The sequence below is a fragment of the Diorhabda carinulata genome, chromosome 1 (assembly GCF_026250575.1).
Source record: "Diorhabda carinulata isolate Delta chromosome 1, icDioCari1.1, whole genome shotgun sequence".
NCBI classification, from domain to species: Eukaryota; Metazoa; Arthropoda; class Insecta; order Coleoptera; family Chrysomelidae; genus Diorhabda; species Diorhabda carinulata.
This window is the reverse complement of record NC_079460.1, coordinates 38,739,527-38,757,828: the sequence shown is the minus strand read 5'-3', so window position 1 is coordinate 38,757,828 and position 18,302 is coordinate 38,739,527. Positions and strand designations below refer to the sequence as shown.

Genomic DNA, 18,302 nt, shown 5'->3' with positions numbered 1-18,302 from the left:
TATGATGGATCATAGAATTCAACTCATCTAATGTCCTTCTTACAAAAATATGTTTATGCATTCACCATCGCTATCCACACTGGATGTTTCCTTCGCATTTTTGTTTCTTATTTATATGATATTAATTTTGGTTAGGTTATATTGAAGTGACAGTATTGAATACAAGGATTATCAAACTATTTTCGAAAAAAGCTTGTGGAAAAAATTTATGTTACTTAATGTTCTGTAAATTAGAGAAGACGTCTATATTTGTGGGTATTTTCTGAAAAGTAGACAGATAGCAATGACAATTTAACTTAAAACGAAAAATATTGAGATATCTTCTTCATATTATTAAAAAAGATTTCGTACATTTTAATAACATGATAAATAAATTTCAGAAAGCGGTTCTGATATCTTGAGAACAGTGGATTTAAACTTGTTGCCGTTCTTTTCAATAAAATGGATTTTATTAATTTTGATCCAATATTTTTATCACAAAATAACTTTATTTTATTGAATTATAACTAATAATCATGAAAGATAAATAAGTTATGAACTCTAAATAGATAAATAATAAATATTTTTTTTTATATGAATCAATTTCTTTTTCCTGATTCTGGTCCGCGTAAAAACGTCGATTATATCTTCATTAATTTCTTGGTACTAGTTGAGCTTCAATAGACAGTAATGCAAGTGCATTAAATCTATCTTGCACCTTGCTGGCGCATGTTTTCACTCTTCTTAGAGCGGGATAGATCTTTAATCTAAACATTTTGTAGCTCTGATTCTGAAAAAAATTCGGATAGTAATACCCACATTCGGATGAACATGTTGAAGACTCTGTGAATGCAATACATTTCATATTTTTTGTTATTAATACATTCATTGCCCAACATCTCTTCCAAATCCTCAGGATAGGTCCTTACTGATTAGCATTCTCATACGATTGACCACGACAGTTCATTATATACAAACCATGATTTTTCTGGATATTTTAACAAATCATCCTCAATTTGATAGGCTATTAAGATTTAGTCATTTGAAGACTAATGAATAAAGACTATGATTGATATATTGAAAATTGATGAATTGAATTATAATGCACTGTAAAACTGATAACTTCATTCAAGGAAAAAGTATTGAACCAAGAAAGCCATTATGAGAAGAATAAAATATACTCAAACCATGAAAAATCCTTTTTTTTCTTGAGTTATCTGTTTTTTCAATGTATATACAAATTTATTTTATAAAAACCAATCTGAGCCAATGTTTTAAAAGGATTGTCTACTTTTTTTTTCTCTAAAATTCTGGCATTTCAAAAATTTATTCCGCTCTAGGCCTGGGCTTCACAGTTTGTACGATTTTAAGTAGGTGTCTCTAATGAGCCATTTAAAATCACCCATAAAATACTTTGTACAAACTTCAATCAATAACAACATGATTAGAAGAACGGGAAATCATGTTCCTTTTTGTTAGTTTTCTTTTTATGCAGACCGAGACTATAATTGGTCAAAAGAAAAAAGTTTTACGACAACCATCACCGCAGAGTATCTGAATCGTAATACCAAAAGTATTTTATACCAGTATAGCAGTAAAACTTTTTTACGAGCATTTCTCCAAACGTTACCCAATGTCATTACATGGCTTTTTATATTTCCGATTAAACTGTCTGTAGAAGGGAACTCTTGCTTTTGTTTTCGAATAGGGATAAGTAATGTAAGACGATGAGATTTATAATCGCCTATATTGGGTATTATAACAAAGTAAACAGAAAAAGTGGAGTGACATCAAAAAAACTATATTTTGTATGAGTCAAATTTATCACTAGAACAAAATAATTGGATCATTTACTAGTCTATTATTGTGCTCTATTCTTCCCAATCGTTCTTTCAGAGATTCCATGATTTTGGGCTCATGAAAACGTTGATAGATAAGATAGTCAGTTTTAAATATGTTAAATTAATACCCTTGCCTGAAAGTCTATCAATTAGAGGGTGGAATACATTTGGTACGTTAATTCACCCGTCGACAGTCGTTATTTTTTCAAAAAGGGTCTGGTGAGATTTCATTTATGACGAACTTTCCAATAACTCTACAAACAACATACCTACCTCTGCATTTATATAGGATTGCAGATGATTGGAATTGAATGAGTTTTATTGGCATTAAAAAGTTTCAGCTTAATATTATTTTAAGTTTTCAGCGTTTTCTCCAAATTACTGTTTGTACAGTGATAATTTAATTCCGAATTTTCACGCAACTCTGTATGTATGGAAATATGAGTTGTTCGGTTTAAGTTCTCATGATTCTGTACTAACATTTTTATGAAAAAATCATCCAGAAATTTGAACAGAACTTTCGAGGCCCGTGAATTTTTATACTTCATATTAAAAACCTAAGGAATGTCTGTCTTATGTTACGGTATAATATAATCAAGCCCGATGGGTTATAGACTACTTTATGAAAGGTGTACGTGATCAAATTTTTATATTCCAGACTGCATTTCATTCCTATTCTTGAAACCATTTGAAGTTTTATTATTTCATTTACTCCATTTCTACTTCATTCCGTGAAAAAATATTCTTTATTCTCGTATTATAGTCTTTCATGTTTATTTGTTCTGCTGATTAGAATAAATTATTGAGGGTGGTATCTCCTCTCAGAAATAATGAAATACACACAATATAACAGTTACAGAAAATACCTTTCACAAAAATTTTCAATGTTCACTAACTTGAAAAATTGATTTGATTTTTTTTTGGTATATGATAAAATTCGAATTCTAAAATGTTTGTCAATATTCACATTGGTTGATAACGTACTCTATATACTAAGAATATAGAATAAGAAATGCAAAATGTGTTGATTATTATTATTATTAATTTCAGGGCATACATGAGCTGGCAGGGGTCCGCCTTCCTTTACAACCGTACCCAGGAGGTCATGCTGTATTCATGTACAGTACCGCTTCTGACGGTAACGTCACGTTACAACTCAAGGAGCCTGACGACCTCGATAAAAATAGCTTAGCTGCTATGTTAGCTAAGCTGCAAGATGATGCCACTTTTTCTATATCCTATCAAGATACTGACATTTTGTCTGAGGGCATCGACGTGTTATTGGGTACAGGACCAGCAAATTCAGGTAAGTGATGACTGAAAAAATATGTAGATAAAATCCTGTAGCTGATGTTAAGTGATTTGAAAACAAATTTAAGAAATCCATTTGCGAAGTTCTTAAGCAAATATTTATTCACAAAAAATTCACACATACCGGTTATACTGTAACGACGAAAAAGAATGTAGACCCTGTATAATAAAGTAATTCTCCCGCAGCTGGCTTTAATCTAAGTTTTCAGCATAATTTTGAAATGTTACAATTTAATGTTTGTTATTTGAGAAAGAAACCTTAAAGCAACTCCTACCAGAATTACATGTAGATTGAAACCTTGTCTCTTCGGATAATAGATTCTCGAGAAAGAAATAAAGAGAAAACAACTGGAAGTTCGATCGCTCTGAGTTTCACGATTTGAAGCAGGAATGAGAAGGAACAAAGAAACCGAGAATCGTGAATGATTTGATGCACCTCTAGTTTGAACTCAATCACCCAAAACAATACATTTCCCGCAAAGGCGGTGCTGCAAAACATCGTAGAACATAAATTCTGCTTCACAGCAAGGAAAGTACGTTATACTTTGTCGAGCGATAGTTATAAAATAACATTTTAACACAGCTCACGGCCTCACTTTTGGCCATTTAAGTTTCCGCTTGGCAGCGCGGAATATTTAGTTTCGCATTGTCTTTTTTTCTGACTCTGCGATCAGAAATGGACTTAAGTGGGTATACGGTTTTTATTTGAACTATATCTATATTAATGTTCAGAGTAGTAACATAGAGTCACTTCACTACTAGTATTGTATTTTTCATCAATTAATTGTAGCAAAAGTACATAATCAGAGCCAAAATTTATTTAACCTCAAGTTATTGTACTAATTTAAAATAGTCCCATAGACTAGATGGCATACATTCTAGTAGTCCGAATAATTGATACTAAATTTATATGAATTTATTTTTGAACATATAACAATAAACATATTTCACGAGTTTAAATTCATCAAATTCATTAGCTAGATTTATAATTAGCAGATAAAAGCGTGTATAATTAACATGTGCGTTATTTTGAAACATGGAGACAGCTGGAAAAACGATTATTTGTATTGTGTAGCACGCAAAGTGAAAACCTAATGCATAAAATAAATATTATATCATCGAATTTATTTTGAGCAAGCTATTCGTCAGACGCGGTTTGAATCTAAAATATATAGCACATTGATAAAATTAATTGAAAAAGCATCTCATGAAAAATTTTAAAATAACGAATACTATCTGTCCCACTAAACTAAACATGTTTCTATCCATCGATTCATCTATAAATTTGGAATAGCATTTCAGATAATTGGAAAATTTTGGAAATTCTGTAGTCCGTTTTCCTTTTCATTTTGTACAAACTAAAAATTTCCAATGCTGGGTTGAGCCACTATAGAAGTTTTGTATACCATATTACCAAATGTTTTTTTGGAACTGACAAAATTTCTTATAATATACAATTTTTGTGTTATATATTAGTTTCGAAATTTGGCGATGTATTGCATTTCTGCTTGTTTCTGCTCTATTTTCTATCTTTTTATTATCTGAAACCTATTTTTGTGATTTACCAAATGCAAACAGTCAGTCTTTCACAGTTTGATGATTAAAAACCTCGTATTCCTCGATACTTTTATATCTGAATCACCTCTTCAGCTTTAAGTTGTATATCTTTTCGGTGCATTGGTACTTTCCTTACTATTTTAGGCGTAACTGCATAGGTAGTTGTCCTTTCTCATCTAAATTGCAGAATAGCATACTTACGTCAATAAGAAAGAGAAATATATTTACTTCGAAAAACGTTTTTATTGTCTCAGCTTTCTGCTTTCTCTCTATACTCATATAAAAATTTCATCAATAGCGAATTGATTACATTGTTGTGCAAAAGTTTGATTTTAATGAATTTCTACTTGTTTCGACCCTGTCTCATCTGTGCTAATCGATTACGGCGTGCGTACGTGCTGTCTGATGCGTGAACCAAATCGAAAATAGCGACGGTCACGCCGATTGGAGCGTGACAATCGAACTACTATGAAACGCGACGAAATTAAGAAAAAAGTTACTGATAGAGGCGATAGAGGTTCATTTGAAATATTTGATGAGCTCATACGTGATTCAAAGTTGACTGGAAAAGGGAGATATAAACTTTTTATTGCTATGAAATACTAATCAAACTTGCTTCTTCATCAATAAAATCTCTTTGAGCCGATAATCAGAAAATTTGAGTATCATATTATCGGGTTTATCGAGTTTCAATATTATTTTGTGAAGAAAACTTTCTACTCTTTAATTATATCTACGGTTCTCTTGAACTACTCACTATTCAACATTTTATGCAGCTCATTTCATCTTTTTTTCCTAAAATGTGTTCTTTTCTTATGTATTCCGATTTGACTTCAATCTTCTTACTTTTAAGATCTCACATCTATCACTTTATACCTTTGTCGTATAACGCCCTGTATGTCTGCTGCAAAGTATCCTTCACTTGTTGCATAACAAAACCAGTTACGTTTGTCCAAACTGTTTTCAGTTCTGCTTCCTACAATTCCTTCCATCAAGTTACTAAGGGAAAGGGGGCAAGACGGGGCACTTAAAGTTTGAAGATCAATGAAACTAAATATACCGCGTATCCCAGCACAGCTACAATGAGCCCATTTGCCGCATGCGGAAACATGGGGTATTTTCAACTTCACTATCGCTACTTTCATTTGACGAGTTAACTTTCGATAGTTTTTTTTGGTTACTCTTTTTTGTTAACCGTACATTGTTTCTTAGTTCTTTTTTCTTCAGCTTATCTTCCTCTGCTAGTTTCTTTTTATTTAATCGTCTCTTCTAATTCATTTTTATATGCTATGAAGTAATGAATGCGGTATTCCGCGTTTTCTAACACTAGAAGTTTTGCGTGATACTGGAAAAAGCATTATTTGCAGGGACCTGCCTGGGTTGCTACCAAATATACTTTCTTCTAAAAACGTGGTGGTGTCGTGGTGTCGTCCAGTGACTTGGCTTACTAATAACTCTCATGGTGGTGCTGTGTTAAGTGCAAAAATGAAACTGATTGGTCAGTTGGTTTTTGATTTGAGACTGGTTCTCCCTTCTTGCTCCCCCTTCCCATTCTAGCGGTATTGGTAATCTCACTTCGGTGATATAAACAATCATTATATCCTTCAGTATTATCAGGTATAAACTGAACATAGAATTAAGTTCTAAATGTGTTTCATTTTTTTTTTACATATCCGTCTATTATCCATTCCTCCCTGTTCTAAATTTCATTTGGTCCACTTCTATTGTCTACAAAGCTATTTCTAGTGTATGGTTACTAGATTTTCCCACTTCTGAGTTTTCTCATAAATTCTTTCCTTTTTTATAACGTCTCGACCTCGAATCAGCAATGCTTTCAATTTCAAATCACTTTTCTAATAAAAACTAAATCAAATATGTACTTCCTTAGGTTTTCAGCAAGCACTTGGTACAAAAATCGATAAATAACTCATTCGAAATTTATTCTATTCCTTCGAGTCCTGCAGTCAACACAAAGTTATAAGAACATCACACTATTTGATGCTCGACTTAATATTTTCCAAATATCGAAATATCCTATTTGTTAATTCCTTTGGGCACCAGTATACTCAGCTTTTTACTTCAACGTCATATTTTAGGGAAAATAAAATGATTTTAAATGATTGATTTTATCCAAGCGACTGCATATTATCAACTCACGGAACTTTTAGGACCCACATACTGAAAAATTGTTTGGGTGCACTATGATATTTATCATTCTTAAAATCTTTAATTTGTCAAATTCTCTCGTAAAAATCGTAATATCATTTTATTCCAAAATTTCGAAATCTCTCCATATCCACAAATGTAGTTCCCCAAAACTAGGTCACTAAAAAGGAAAATAAAACTACAACACAATGCTTTTTGAATTGTCCGAGGGAAATGAATGAAAAAACTTGTATAGAATTGACGTTAGAAAAGTAGATCTTTGACAACTTTTCAAATATACCAATATTAAAACTACTAATTTGAAGTAACGCACTGTTTATTTCTGAAATCAATGCTTTAATATAATTTCAGCATATTGTTAATTAACCGTATAATTGGAGAAATCTAGATACAAAAACCTTTTAAACTTTCTACGATAATTCATCATCACGCAAGTACGAAGAATAAAATTGAAGTTCATCTGTTTGTTCAACAGATTATAAAGATTTAGACAACCAACCTTCCAGAGTAAGACTGAAAATGGGTTTATATTTGTTACTGATTGGACACGCCGGAACATGAATTTTGGAATTTACCGCACGTCACTAACCCTCATAATAGCGTTGATATAAACTGTTAAAAGTAGAAAATTTTCAATCCGCCCTCATTTCTTCTTGCAACATGCCAATCGCTTGATTGCGTCAGCAGCGCCGATAGAGTTTCGCCTGTCGAGCTACAAGAAGTATCCACACCACATTGCTTTGTTTACTATAGCCTAAGATCATATACTCCATAGATCTGCCACTCTGTATAAAAATTTGATGACAAAGTTCGATCCTAGCGACATCTGTCGAACTGGCTTCGTACTAAGAAAAATTGTGATCAAATTGTGAATGAAACAAAAGTATTATGCAAAATACTTTCATTCTGCTAACATTTCAAATTCAAATATTGTTGTTTACAAGAAAATATAAATATCTGAAATTAAAATGCTGTTCAAATGAAGTATATTGTAAAATATTTTGGTTTCATTTACAATTTATGTGGCAACCAGGTCCAACCATCTAAATTTCACAATTAAATGGTTTACATAAGATATAGGTAGATGGAATATTGAAACACAGGATGATTATTATAATTTTCATTTTGTTTTTGACATTTTACAACTATATCCACAAACAAAAAATTTTCCTTCACACTTTAGCAGGCTTAGGACTGTCAACAGTGAAATGTTGGCGTGTTTAAAAAAGTTTCTGTTTGTATATGGTACATACAATGGTATATAAAAAACTGATTTTATAACCAAGGTTAATTAATGATTACCGTTGTATTTCTTGCAGCTTTCTCTATATTTAACATATGCCATATTCATCACAACATCATAGTCTTTATATTGATCTTTGCCCTTCAAAATTTTATTAATAATACCTATGTAATGAAAGATGCATATGTTAAAACTATTATTTACAAACATATTTACATAAATCTTATGATCTGAACAAAATATTGAGGAAATGTCTGTCCAATCCTCCAAACGAAATATTTGTTTTTTTATGCCTAACGAATTGATTAACTGGGGCAATCTTTCGAAAATTTTATCAGAAAAACTTTTAAAAATATCACAGAATTTTGCTGAAGGCGCACATAAAACATTTTTTATGTTCCCTAAAATATATTAATGAATTTGCCCTAATTAATTCGTTTGACAATATTATATTTTTGAGATAGACAAATCCGGGCAGATCGCTTTGCGCATCGTTTTTGTTCATAGTTGAGAACTTTTGGCATTCTAGAATCCTTGTGTAAGATCTTGCTCATATTCAATTCAAGGTAATACAAACACGGTAGATATTCCCATTGGTACGAGTGGTAAGGAAAGCTCCTTCTTCAGAAAACTACGTACAAAGCACAAACCATAACTAAACTAAGTTCTGAAGTAGAAGTAGAAGATACTTTCAGTTCTACTTCTGCTACTGCGTGACATAGTATTGCTAGACTAAACTACAAGAAATTAACTGCTACGCCTCGTATAAATGTGCAATTCATATAATATACTTGTAGTCGAGAATGGAACAGAAGATTTTGTGTTACCTCTCTGATTAACGTATTCACTGCTCTATACGTAATGTATAATGTAGATTTCTTTTATTTGTATGATTATTTATTTTTATCAATATTTTCTGCTTGATAACCAAAACATCAAATTTTTCTCATACAACAAATCCTGGGAATATTTCTGCTAGACTTAATTAATCAATCGCAAAACGAACCATAACTAATTGAAGATGTCGCATTATTTATCGACGGTAATCATCCTCGACAATGCAAAATTACGTTATCAATAACCGTTACTCTTATATTTTGTAATCCTAACACCTGGAACAGGCCAAACATAATTTACATTCAGAAAAGGTAATTTTTGATATTTATTATTAACTATGAAAATTTGGAAAGTATTTGGTTTGTTTTAGTATAGTCTGTTCTTATGTTGATTAACAACATTGAAATTTTAGGTTTCCAATCATTACGAACTATATAATATGTTGAGGGAACTCTAATTAACTAAAAAATTATATTTTTCACTTGCTATGTATGTATGTATGGATTTGGGGTCTCGTATACACTGCGACCCAAAGGATCTATTGTGTCCCCCTTTCTTGCTGCGATACTGGTGTATTCACTTACTAAGTAATTTTATGATTTTTTTCTTGCTTTGTAAATGTAATAAATATGTCTGTTTACTATTTGAGACTAACTACATAGCTCCTAAAGTTTTGTAGGTATTTGCAACGTGGCACGCTTTGTGGAAATTCGATAGCAACAACACTAAATCTAAACCTTTGCTTTAGATTTTCCTCAATTGCGTGAACCAGTTCATCATCCACATCGTTCTCACCTTGATAACGTCCTTTATTGAACTATCTGACCTACCTTCTATAATAATTGAATTACCAGCTGTCCGAAAAATTTGTATTTTTGCCGATAAATCTCATTTGATTTAATTTTCTTTGCATTTAGTAAACGGATCAGAGAAATGATTTCACAAACGGCGGTATTTTCAATTAAGGCTGACACTGCAAAGAAGATGTTGGTAGCAGCGATCTGAAAATGGCGTACATTTCTTGTTGAGTCAGAGTAACTACCGCGCATTTCGGAACTGCTATCGCAGCGCTGCTGCTGATGGGAATAGAAACGGAACTTACAATTGTTATATTTGACATTATGCACATAAGTAATATATGCAATATTTCATTCTAATTTCATCGTATTAGACCAACAGCCAAATCATGTCTCGTTTTTGCAGTTAATTTCTATATAAAATTCATAAAAAACTACTCATTATAGAATCTATTGGAGATAAATCCGATAATGTGTACATAAGGGTTTGTTAATTATAATCTTCATGCATGTAAACTCGTTGATTGGAATTATTCGAATAAATAGAAAACGTAATTAATTTCCATGTTTCCAGTTTGATTCGGTTAACTATTGTTGTTAATTTACAGTTATTTCCTATAATGAGTCATCAGTCTTTATGTGTATTGAAATATAAACTGGATAGTAATATGATTTTATATTATCATTTCGATAATCAAACGTCATTAATTTGTTCTCATCATAATGTAATTACTAGACCTGAAAAATCGAATTCAAAAAGGTTTTTTTAAGTACAGTATATTCCAGACGATTCAGAGGCACCGACGTTATCCATTGTCAATGGAAACTAACAAACGCCATCATTGACATTTATTTTGATGCAAATTATTTAGTCGATTACTCTTCCTGTATACCAAACCAAATTAATCCCGGATCCTGACATATATAAAAATCAAATTTCACCGCTATATCTGCCAAAAGGCAATGGGAAACTACCCTCAATATTCTGTCTCGCATATTCCTTCTCAACAAAGACGTTACCATTGAAACTGTACTATAGGTAGCCCAACACTATAGAAGTGAGACGAGGTTATTTTGTCTCTGCAGAATTGAAAGACTACAAAGAAGTCATCAAATAGTGTATATTGTTGGTCAGATAGCAAATTGAGAAAAAGATAGCAATACATTCCAATTATACAACCTCAGGTATTCCAGGAACTTAAGTATGAACTTTTAAATCGTTATAATTATAATCTTTTCTCATTGTACTTTTCAATGAAAAAATTACTTGAAAAATATTTTATTTTGACAACGATCAAAGGAAACAGTTGTCTTTATATAAGTATTTGAACTAATCCAATAAAAAAATTCGACTTGCTGCAATAGCTCAGATACTACAAAAAATATTTTTAAGCTTAGTGCAAAATCTTATCAACATTGAAATCTCCTCCATAAAACTAATGTTCCTTTATTTAAGTAATGAAAACAACAGTTTTTACCCTGTTAAAAGAATCAGCTCTTCTGACATGAAACGAAATCTCTACAGAACAAAAGTTTTGCCTAAAATTAATTGGAGAAATCCCTGCACTAAAGCCAATTGATAGTGATTAATTCACCTATTTTTCTGAATTGAAATAACTTCTGGAAACCTGGAAATTCACTAAAACCACTTATTGAATTTCTTCTTGTACCTACTTCTTTGCTAAATAAGATGATGCAACTATTTGTTGAGTCAATATATAGATATTGAGTACCAGTTTAGATTTCTTCAAATATTTGCAATATCAATCTCCGTCTCCACTGTGTAGAATGGTAAAGAAATTTATTGGTGTATTAAAGACTTTCCACCAAATCCTCACCTAGAGGGTTCGGCGCCACATTCTCACATGAGCCCATAAACCATCTATACCCCGTCATTTAGTAATAATGCGCAGCCAAACGAGTATTTGAGCAAAGTTGTACCTAACAACGTTTAGTGAAAACTAAAGCGTTCAATTATCGACGAATCGCAACCATACACTTACAGACACTGTTAAAAAATGTTGATCCATGAAGATTTTCTGAAAATGGACGGATGATGACTGTGATCTATTCCAATAACAAACCTGTTGAAAGTTCATGTCTTGCCTGTTGTCATCCACTTATGATTTCTTCTATAAAATTTGAATTGTATGTGTGTGTGCTACTTTTCTTTTGCTTATCCTTTAATTTTAACATTCAGGATTCCATTTATTTCAAAAATACCGACATTAAATCTATAATCTTTTCCATTGATTAAATTTCATACTTTAAAATGATGAAGTTAATTAAGTAATATTTTAAAATCTGATGGATACAATATAAATCAATTAGCCATGATGTTTATTGAGGAGAGATTTCACATTCACAATCACCTACTTCCTAATAGTCCTAATAGTATTTTATTTCAGAAAGATAAATTAAAAATTCCGCTATGAGCTTTGATCAAGAGTAATTTCTAACTGTGTAGCATCTAGCCAAAAGTGCTCGTTTTAGTTGCCAACTCAAGCGACAATTATGCAAATTTTCCTAAACGGCATATAAGAGTTTTCGAAGCAGATAATGGAATTGGGAATAGGATGTAGTTCGTTTTATCTTCTTGCAACATTTTGAGTACATTTTAATTCGGTTATTGTGCAGTAAATACTCAACTGTTAGATGTAACTAACTTCATTCGAGTTATTCTGGCAATTGTGCAGCAATATCCTGAAGTACTTCATTCCCTATAGCACTGGAAGCAAAGTTTGCCATTAGACGGAAAAGATACGAAATAAGAAATAAAATAACTATTTTTATTCATTAGAAGACACTATAATGACATAATCATCGTTGTTTCGAATAACTTCTTTGCGTTTTAATTTTAAATATTTTTGCACAATTTAACTATCTCATATCGTATTAAATATTGGTATTCACTTATGGGAGCAGATTTTTTCGATGTATTTTACGTATTTTGATGGTGTGAAAAGGAGAAATTTGCCGCGATATCAACAGCCAGAGATATATCTCAATAGTATCCAACCGTATTTCACATCAAAAATAAACTATACATTTCTAAATTGAACAAGGAGCGATTACTGAAGGTTATTCACAGACAAAATATCCCATGGTAGATAGAATTCTATAAATTCATTTTAGCGTTTCCAAGAGTGAAGTCCTTGAATAGATGACTGGAGTTATTATTCGAACTTATTCATATATCTTATCTCAAATATTTCCCAACCCTATCTGAAAAAGTATTAGTGTCAATGGAAACGTAACCTAAAGCTTGAGTTATGGTACTTTGTATTAAAAAAATTAACTTGAAATAAAGCCAGTTAAGTTGGTATTTATGAAAAAACGGATTCGACACAGTTTCCATGATCCCTTTTTCTGACAATGTTTGTAACAAATATTGGGCATTGACAAAATTGTTCATTTCACATCACCATCTTTCATTAAAAAAAGTTCATACGGTGTTTCAAATCCGTTTCATAACAACCCTCCGATTCGGGAAAACTAATAACGAAGGAATATTTCAAAATTGCCAATCCATATACCTTCCTCGAGAGAGGGTTGATAATGAAAAATGTCAGTTTCTAAATTGAGTTAGTATAGTTATAAATTGCTCAAAATGATGCGACTAATGAAAAATACGAAAAATACTTTATCATGGATTCGCCTTCATTTTTCATGACACGTAATAACCCGAAATGTTATTTGAATGAGTTAATATTTTATTTACCTCTATAGATATTGAATCCGTCTACGTAAAATACTAGAATTTAAGATCTGATCTGCTCACACTTTTTTATATTTGAGAATTAATATTTAATAATGTATGATAAACCTGATTTTGACCCTTTTCTGAATTAAAAAATATTTATTTCCTGTTTATATACCGTGACAAGTAATAAATTACATACATTGTTCCTAAACTCAAACCTCAAGCAACTTTGAGGTATTTATTTCATATATTTCATATATTGTCGTTGATATCTTTGTTATGCTCTCAAATATTTTGATTGCATTTCAATCGAAACATGGAACTGGTTATTATTATCATTCAACCAGGCTGCACAACTCGAATAAGACAAAGACAGTTTTCTGATTTACAATAATGGAAATATATTGTTATTTCAGTACCAGATCCATCCACCTGCAGCTCTAAAAATGTGTTTCTTTATTTTTTGAGGAATAACGACAAATAGGACGAAGACAATAAAAGATTAACAGGAAAATATGGGAAAGAAAAAGAAGAAGGTATATGGAGATGTAGAAATGTCAGAAGGTATCTGGAGGAGACGTACAAACAGAGAACTAATGATGATATACAAGAAGCCTAAAATAGCACAAATAATTCGAGCAGAGCAGAGATTTGTGGCAATGATGCTGGAAGGAGAAGAAGGAGGGAGAAGAAGAAGAAAGTGTCCAAAGAAAAAAATGGCAGCAAGAAGTCAAGTGAGATCTAGATAAGGTAGAAAAGTTGAAGCCAAGAGTCTAATTATAATCACTCACTTCCCTCTATTATTTGGGCAATAAATATGTCGCTATAGAGCTGCAACAAAAACAACGAATGTAATACATTTATTCAATTTTTCTACTCGTATAGAACTTATTTCATTTATTTCGTTATCTTTGCCGGAAAATATGTTTCAGAATAAATAAAATTTGTACTAAAATTTTGCGTATTTTTTGTGTATCAAATTCTCTGGTAAACAGATGAATGAATAAAATATTATTTTTTCATTAGATAAATATTTCTAATGCCACGTACATTCTCAAATTTATATCCAATGTCTAACGGTTAAATAGAAGTGGAAACTCCATTTCTTCGGGAATTTATATGTCATACTAAAACACCAGTGCTAACATTACAATAGTAATGAATATTTCAAATACCAGTCGCAATTGAATTCCGTAACAATTTCTACTTTATTCAACGTTATAATTTGCTAAAATTAAAAGTTATTGTACTTTAACATTAACCGTCAGTTTGAAGTACTCTCCACTTTCGTTCAACTTCACGTCTTTATTGCACGTTCAGGAAAAGTAATAACTGTATTCCCATTGCTAAGTTTCATATCTTAAAAATTGTGTTTCGAACATAAGAGCGAGCTGTAAATTATCGCAAAACGGAAGTTGTGAAGTTGGAAGTTCTGTAAGAGAGACGCCTGCAGGACAAATAGTAACTACTTTTATGGTAATTTGTCATTTTGAACTTGTCTACTTGCGAAGTTCAAAACCGCGAACTTAGGGGTGGGCATTATTAAGATTAATATGAGATAACATGGAATGCTTTACATTCTCCTCACTCATTATGATGGAGATGACTAATGAACCGACACTTTTGCGAAAGATGTGGAAGTTAATAAGATGTTCTCACTCAATTTCGAATTGAAAATTCCAAATTGACAGAATTCGTGTTGTTAATATAAAGCAATAGCCTACTATGACATTACCATTTTTTTCGATTTGTCACTCCTCACTGAAATCAATTTACCATAATTTCAAGTGATTTCATGTAATACAAAATGCCGAACTTCTAAAAATATTTCCAATGTCATTCTCACCATCGCCAATCGACATTTAAAACTTGTTAAGGGTTTTAACGTTTTAACGAACTTCGTTTTGAAATAAATGTTCCACGCAACGTAATTTTTTTGTGAAAAAAACCTTACAATTCCTACATGCTCAAGAATTCTTTTCTTCTTTTCAAAATGCTCAACTGCGAAACAATTTTTCATAAAAAGGCTATTTTTCCTAGAACGAACGTGGAAGTGAGCACCGCATTAGTTCCAGAAGAGAATAACTATAAGATGTAAGAACAGTTACGTTGAATACTTTAATGGTCGTGTAAGTTTTATATCAGAAATAACGACAGAAACTGAGAGTTTTTTGGTCGTCAGCGGCAGCATATCAAAAATAAAAATAAAACACTTTAGCACCTTAACGTTAATAACGGCATAGCAGTAAAGAACAAACACTGAAGAAGAAATAGCATTCTAAAAGTTTTAAAATAAAAGCTCTATTTTCCAGACTGACTAAATGCTGTCTACTTTACGACAAGATAAACTAACTTTACGGAGCAATCGAGTTTATCACACCATTCTGTCAAATTACTTCCTACATTTTTGGACGAAATATACTATTGCTATGTTCGACTTTGTCTGGCATCTAATGATTGATTGAGAAGAAGCGATTGGGTGCCAATAATTATTATAGTACATGATATAATCAAGAAAAAACAAATTCAATGAACGTAGCTATAATATCGGTATTGTTCCAAATTTTTCCTGTATTCTAAAATATTTACCTCCTAGGTATCTGTCAAAGAGTCGATACAAATTTGTTTCTTACTAAGCGCTCAGTCTGCTAGACTTTGATAACTCGTACTGTATTTTTAGCATTGGGGTTCATGCACACAGGATTTTTTCTTTCTTTTATTCAATGAATCGTTTTGAATATTTTAATCTGTATATACACTTTCGGATTTTTTCTTCTCCAATTTCCGAAAATCCAAGTCTCCGATTTTTCGGAAGTACTTATTTCTTATTTATTTTTGGTAACTCACTACAACCTTCTTTTTTTTCCCGCCTTTCATAGTCCTTTTTAACGAGTGTCACTTTTTTTAATTATGTTCTTTCACGATGTCTGTTTTTTTGTCATACACTGAGAGTACACACTTTTTTCTTTTTTTATATAATTATAAGGTTACAAAATTCACAATTTGAGATTCAAAATTAAGTCATAGGTAATATAAGATTATGTTATTTTAAAAATTAATATTGATTCCTTCATCATTATAAATAATTCCATCTACATACATCACCTTTATTTAACATTATTATAAAGTTTCTCTCTCTAATAATTTTGTTGATGCAGTGTTCCAATTATATGAAGAATTCTTCCAACATATATATCGCAGATACCCCGCTGCTTATGTTTGTTGTTAATTCATACTGAATACACTGTTTACACTACCACTACACCAACACGCACAATTACACTGTCTGACGCACGTTTCGATAACGAAGTTATCGTCTTCAGAAACTGAAGGTAAACTAAAATGTAAAGACTTCATTACGTAATTGAGAGCCCAGGCTTCTGATACCTTTCCTTAAATTGTCTCTACGCAACTCATGTTAATTTTTGTATAGTTGAAGTTATTCTTAGTTATTCTGAGTTATTCTTACATGGAAGCTCATGTGAATAATGAACTCCATAGAGAGATTTTCCCAGTTTTTCCTCCATTTTCTAAATTTTTTATTTTTTAAAAAGCTAATGCAGATCAGTTTATTATCATTTGTTTATCATCTGATTAAATAATTTAAGTTGGGGCGAAGGAAGAGTCTCCAATTTCCAGCAGTAGATATAAGGTTATAAACTTATTGAATTAATACTTATGCAATAGAATCAAGATCACTATGAAATGAAATTTCCAAAAAATTCAATCGATACTTAATCGTATTGAAAATTCATCTAAAAAGTTACAATAGTCCAGTTGTCAATCAATGGCCATTGACAACATAACTAGTTTTATTATTTTTCAGTATAACACTCACATACGAATAATTGAATTGAAAATGTGAACAAACTTACAACCATTTAAATATTTCACTCCAACAGGTTGAATATTTATCGCAATCATCGAACCAAACCTATGAATTCTTCCTTAGAATTACGCTTTTAGGCAGGGTATCATTACGCATATTTTCATTTCAATCATGTGCCTTTCACCTCAAAAGGAATCAACAGCAGTTACATAAATTAATAAGTGGCCACTTTTAATTTCAAAGCTAAAACTATAAGTGATATATCGAGTATTACCAACCATTCCTTTATTACATTTTTCCATTTCAAACTATATTTAATAAAAAGCCATAGATATTTTTTATTCTAGAATACGTCTTTCTTCAACTTAACGATAGAACTCATTAGATATTCGCTTTCAACCCTTCACATAATAGCAATTACTTTAATAAAACTTCTATGTAAAGAAAATCTTCCACTAGAGAATCTTAATATTCCCATACAATTCCAACAATGTTGTAGATTAGCTTGTAGTTAACTTAAGAAATTATTCCAAAGCTTGTTAAGGAAATCTATCTGTCAGTATTTCTAAGTTTATTCCAAGTTGCTTACCTATTTTGTTCTGTTCCCGGGCTTGTAAAATTTATAACTTAAACAGAAGTTTTCGCCGAAGAAACTTCACACCTTGTTAGAAGACTCATAATTACATTGGACTTACAAATTCTACGTTTTTCTTACTATACAAGATATATTTTATTTCATGGAAGCTTTCCCTTGGAAATTTTCAAGTTTATACAAAAATTGGATATAGTAAAGCTGTATTTCATTAAAATATGAAAATCCTTGAATCTGATAGAACTAAATAGTATTTTTAAGGTTAACAATTTTTTTCTGTATTAAAACTTTTTTATTATTTCAAAGATAATTTTTTCACATTAAATAAAAATAACTAAAAATATGATTTCGTGCATGTGGCTTACACAAATAAACGAAGTGGTCTGTTAGCCGGTCCACTTTATGAAATTATTCATTAGTTAACTGTTTCTTGTAGTGAATTAATTT

General features: G+C 31.3%; 1 protein-coding gene across 7 annotated transcripts in view; it reads left to right on the top strand.

The window, feature by feature from the left end:
• The window catches only part of LOC130898665 (mucin-5AC), a 282,905-nt gene that overhangs the window by 159,782 nt on the left and 104,821 nt on the right, over positions 1–18,302 (top strand). For all 7 annotated transcript variants that reach the window (XM_057808129.1, XM_057808113.1, XM_057808139.1 and 4 more), the window contains one exon: positions 2,871–3,126. In XM_057808129.1, the coding sequence (XP_057664112.1) occupies positions 2,871–3,126 (256 nt within the window). The remainder of the gene's footprint in view (positions 1–2,870; positions 3,127–18,302) is intronic.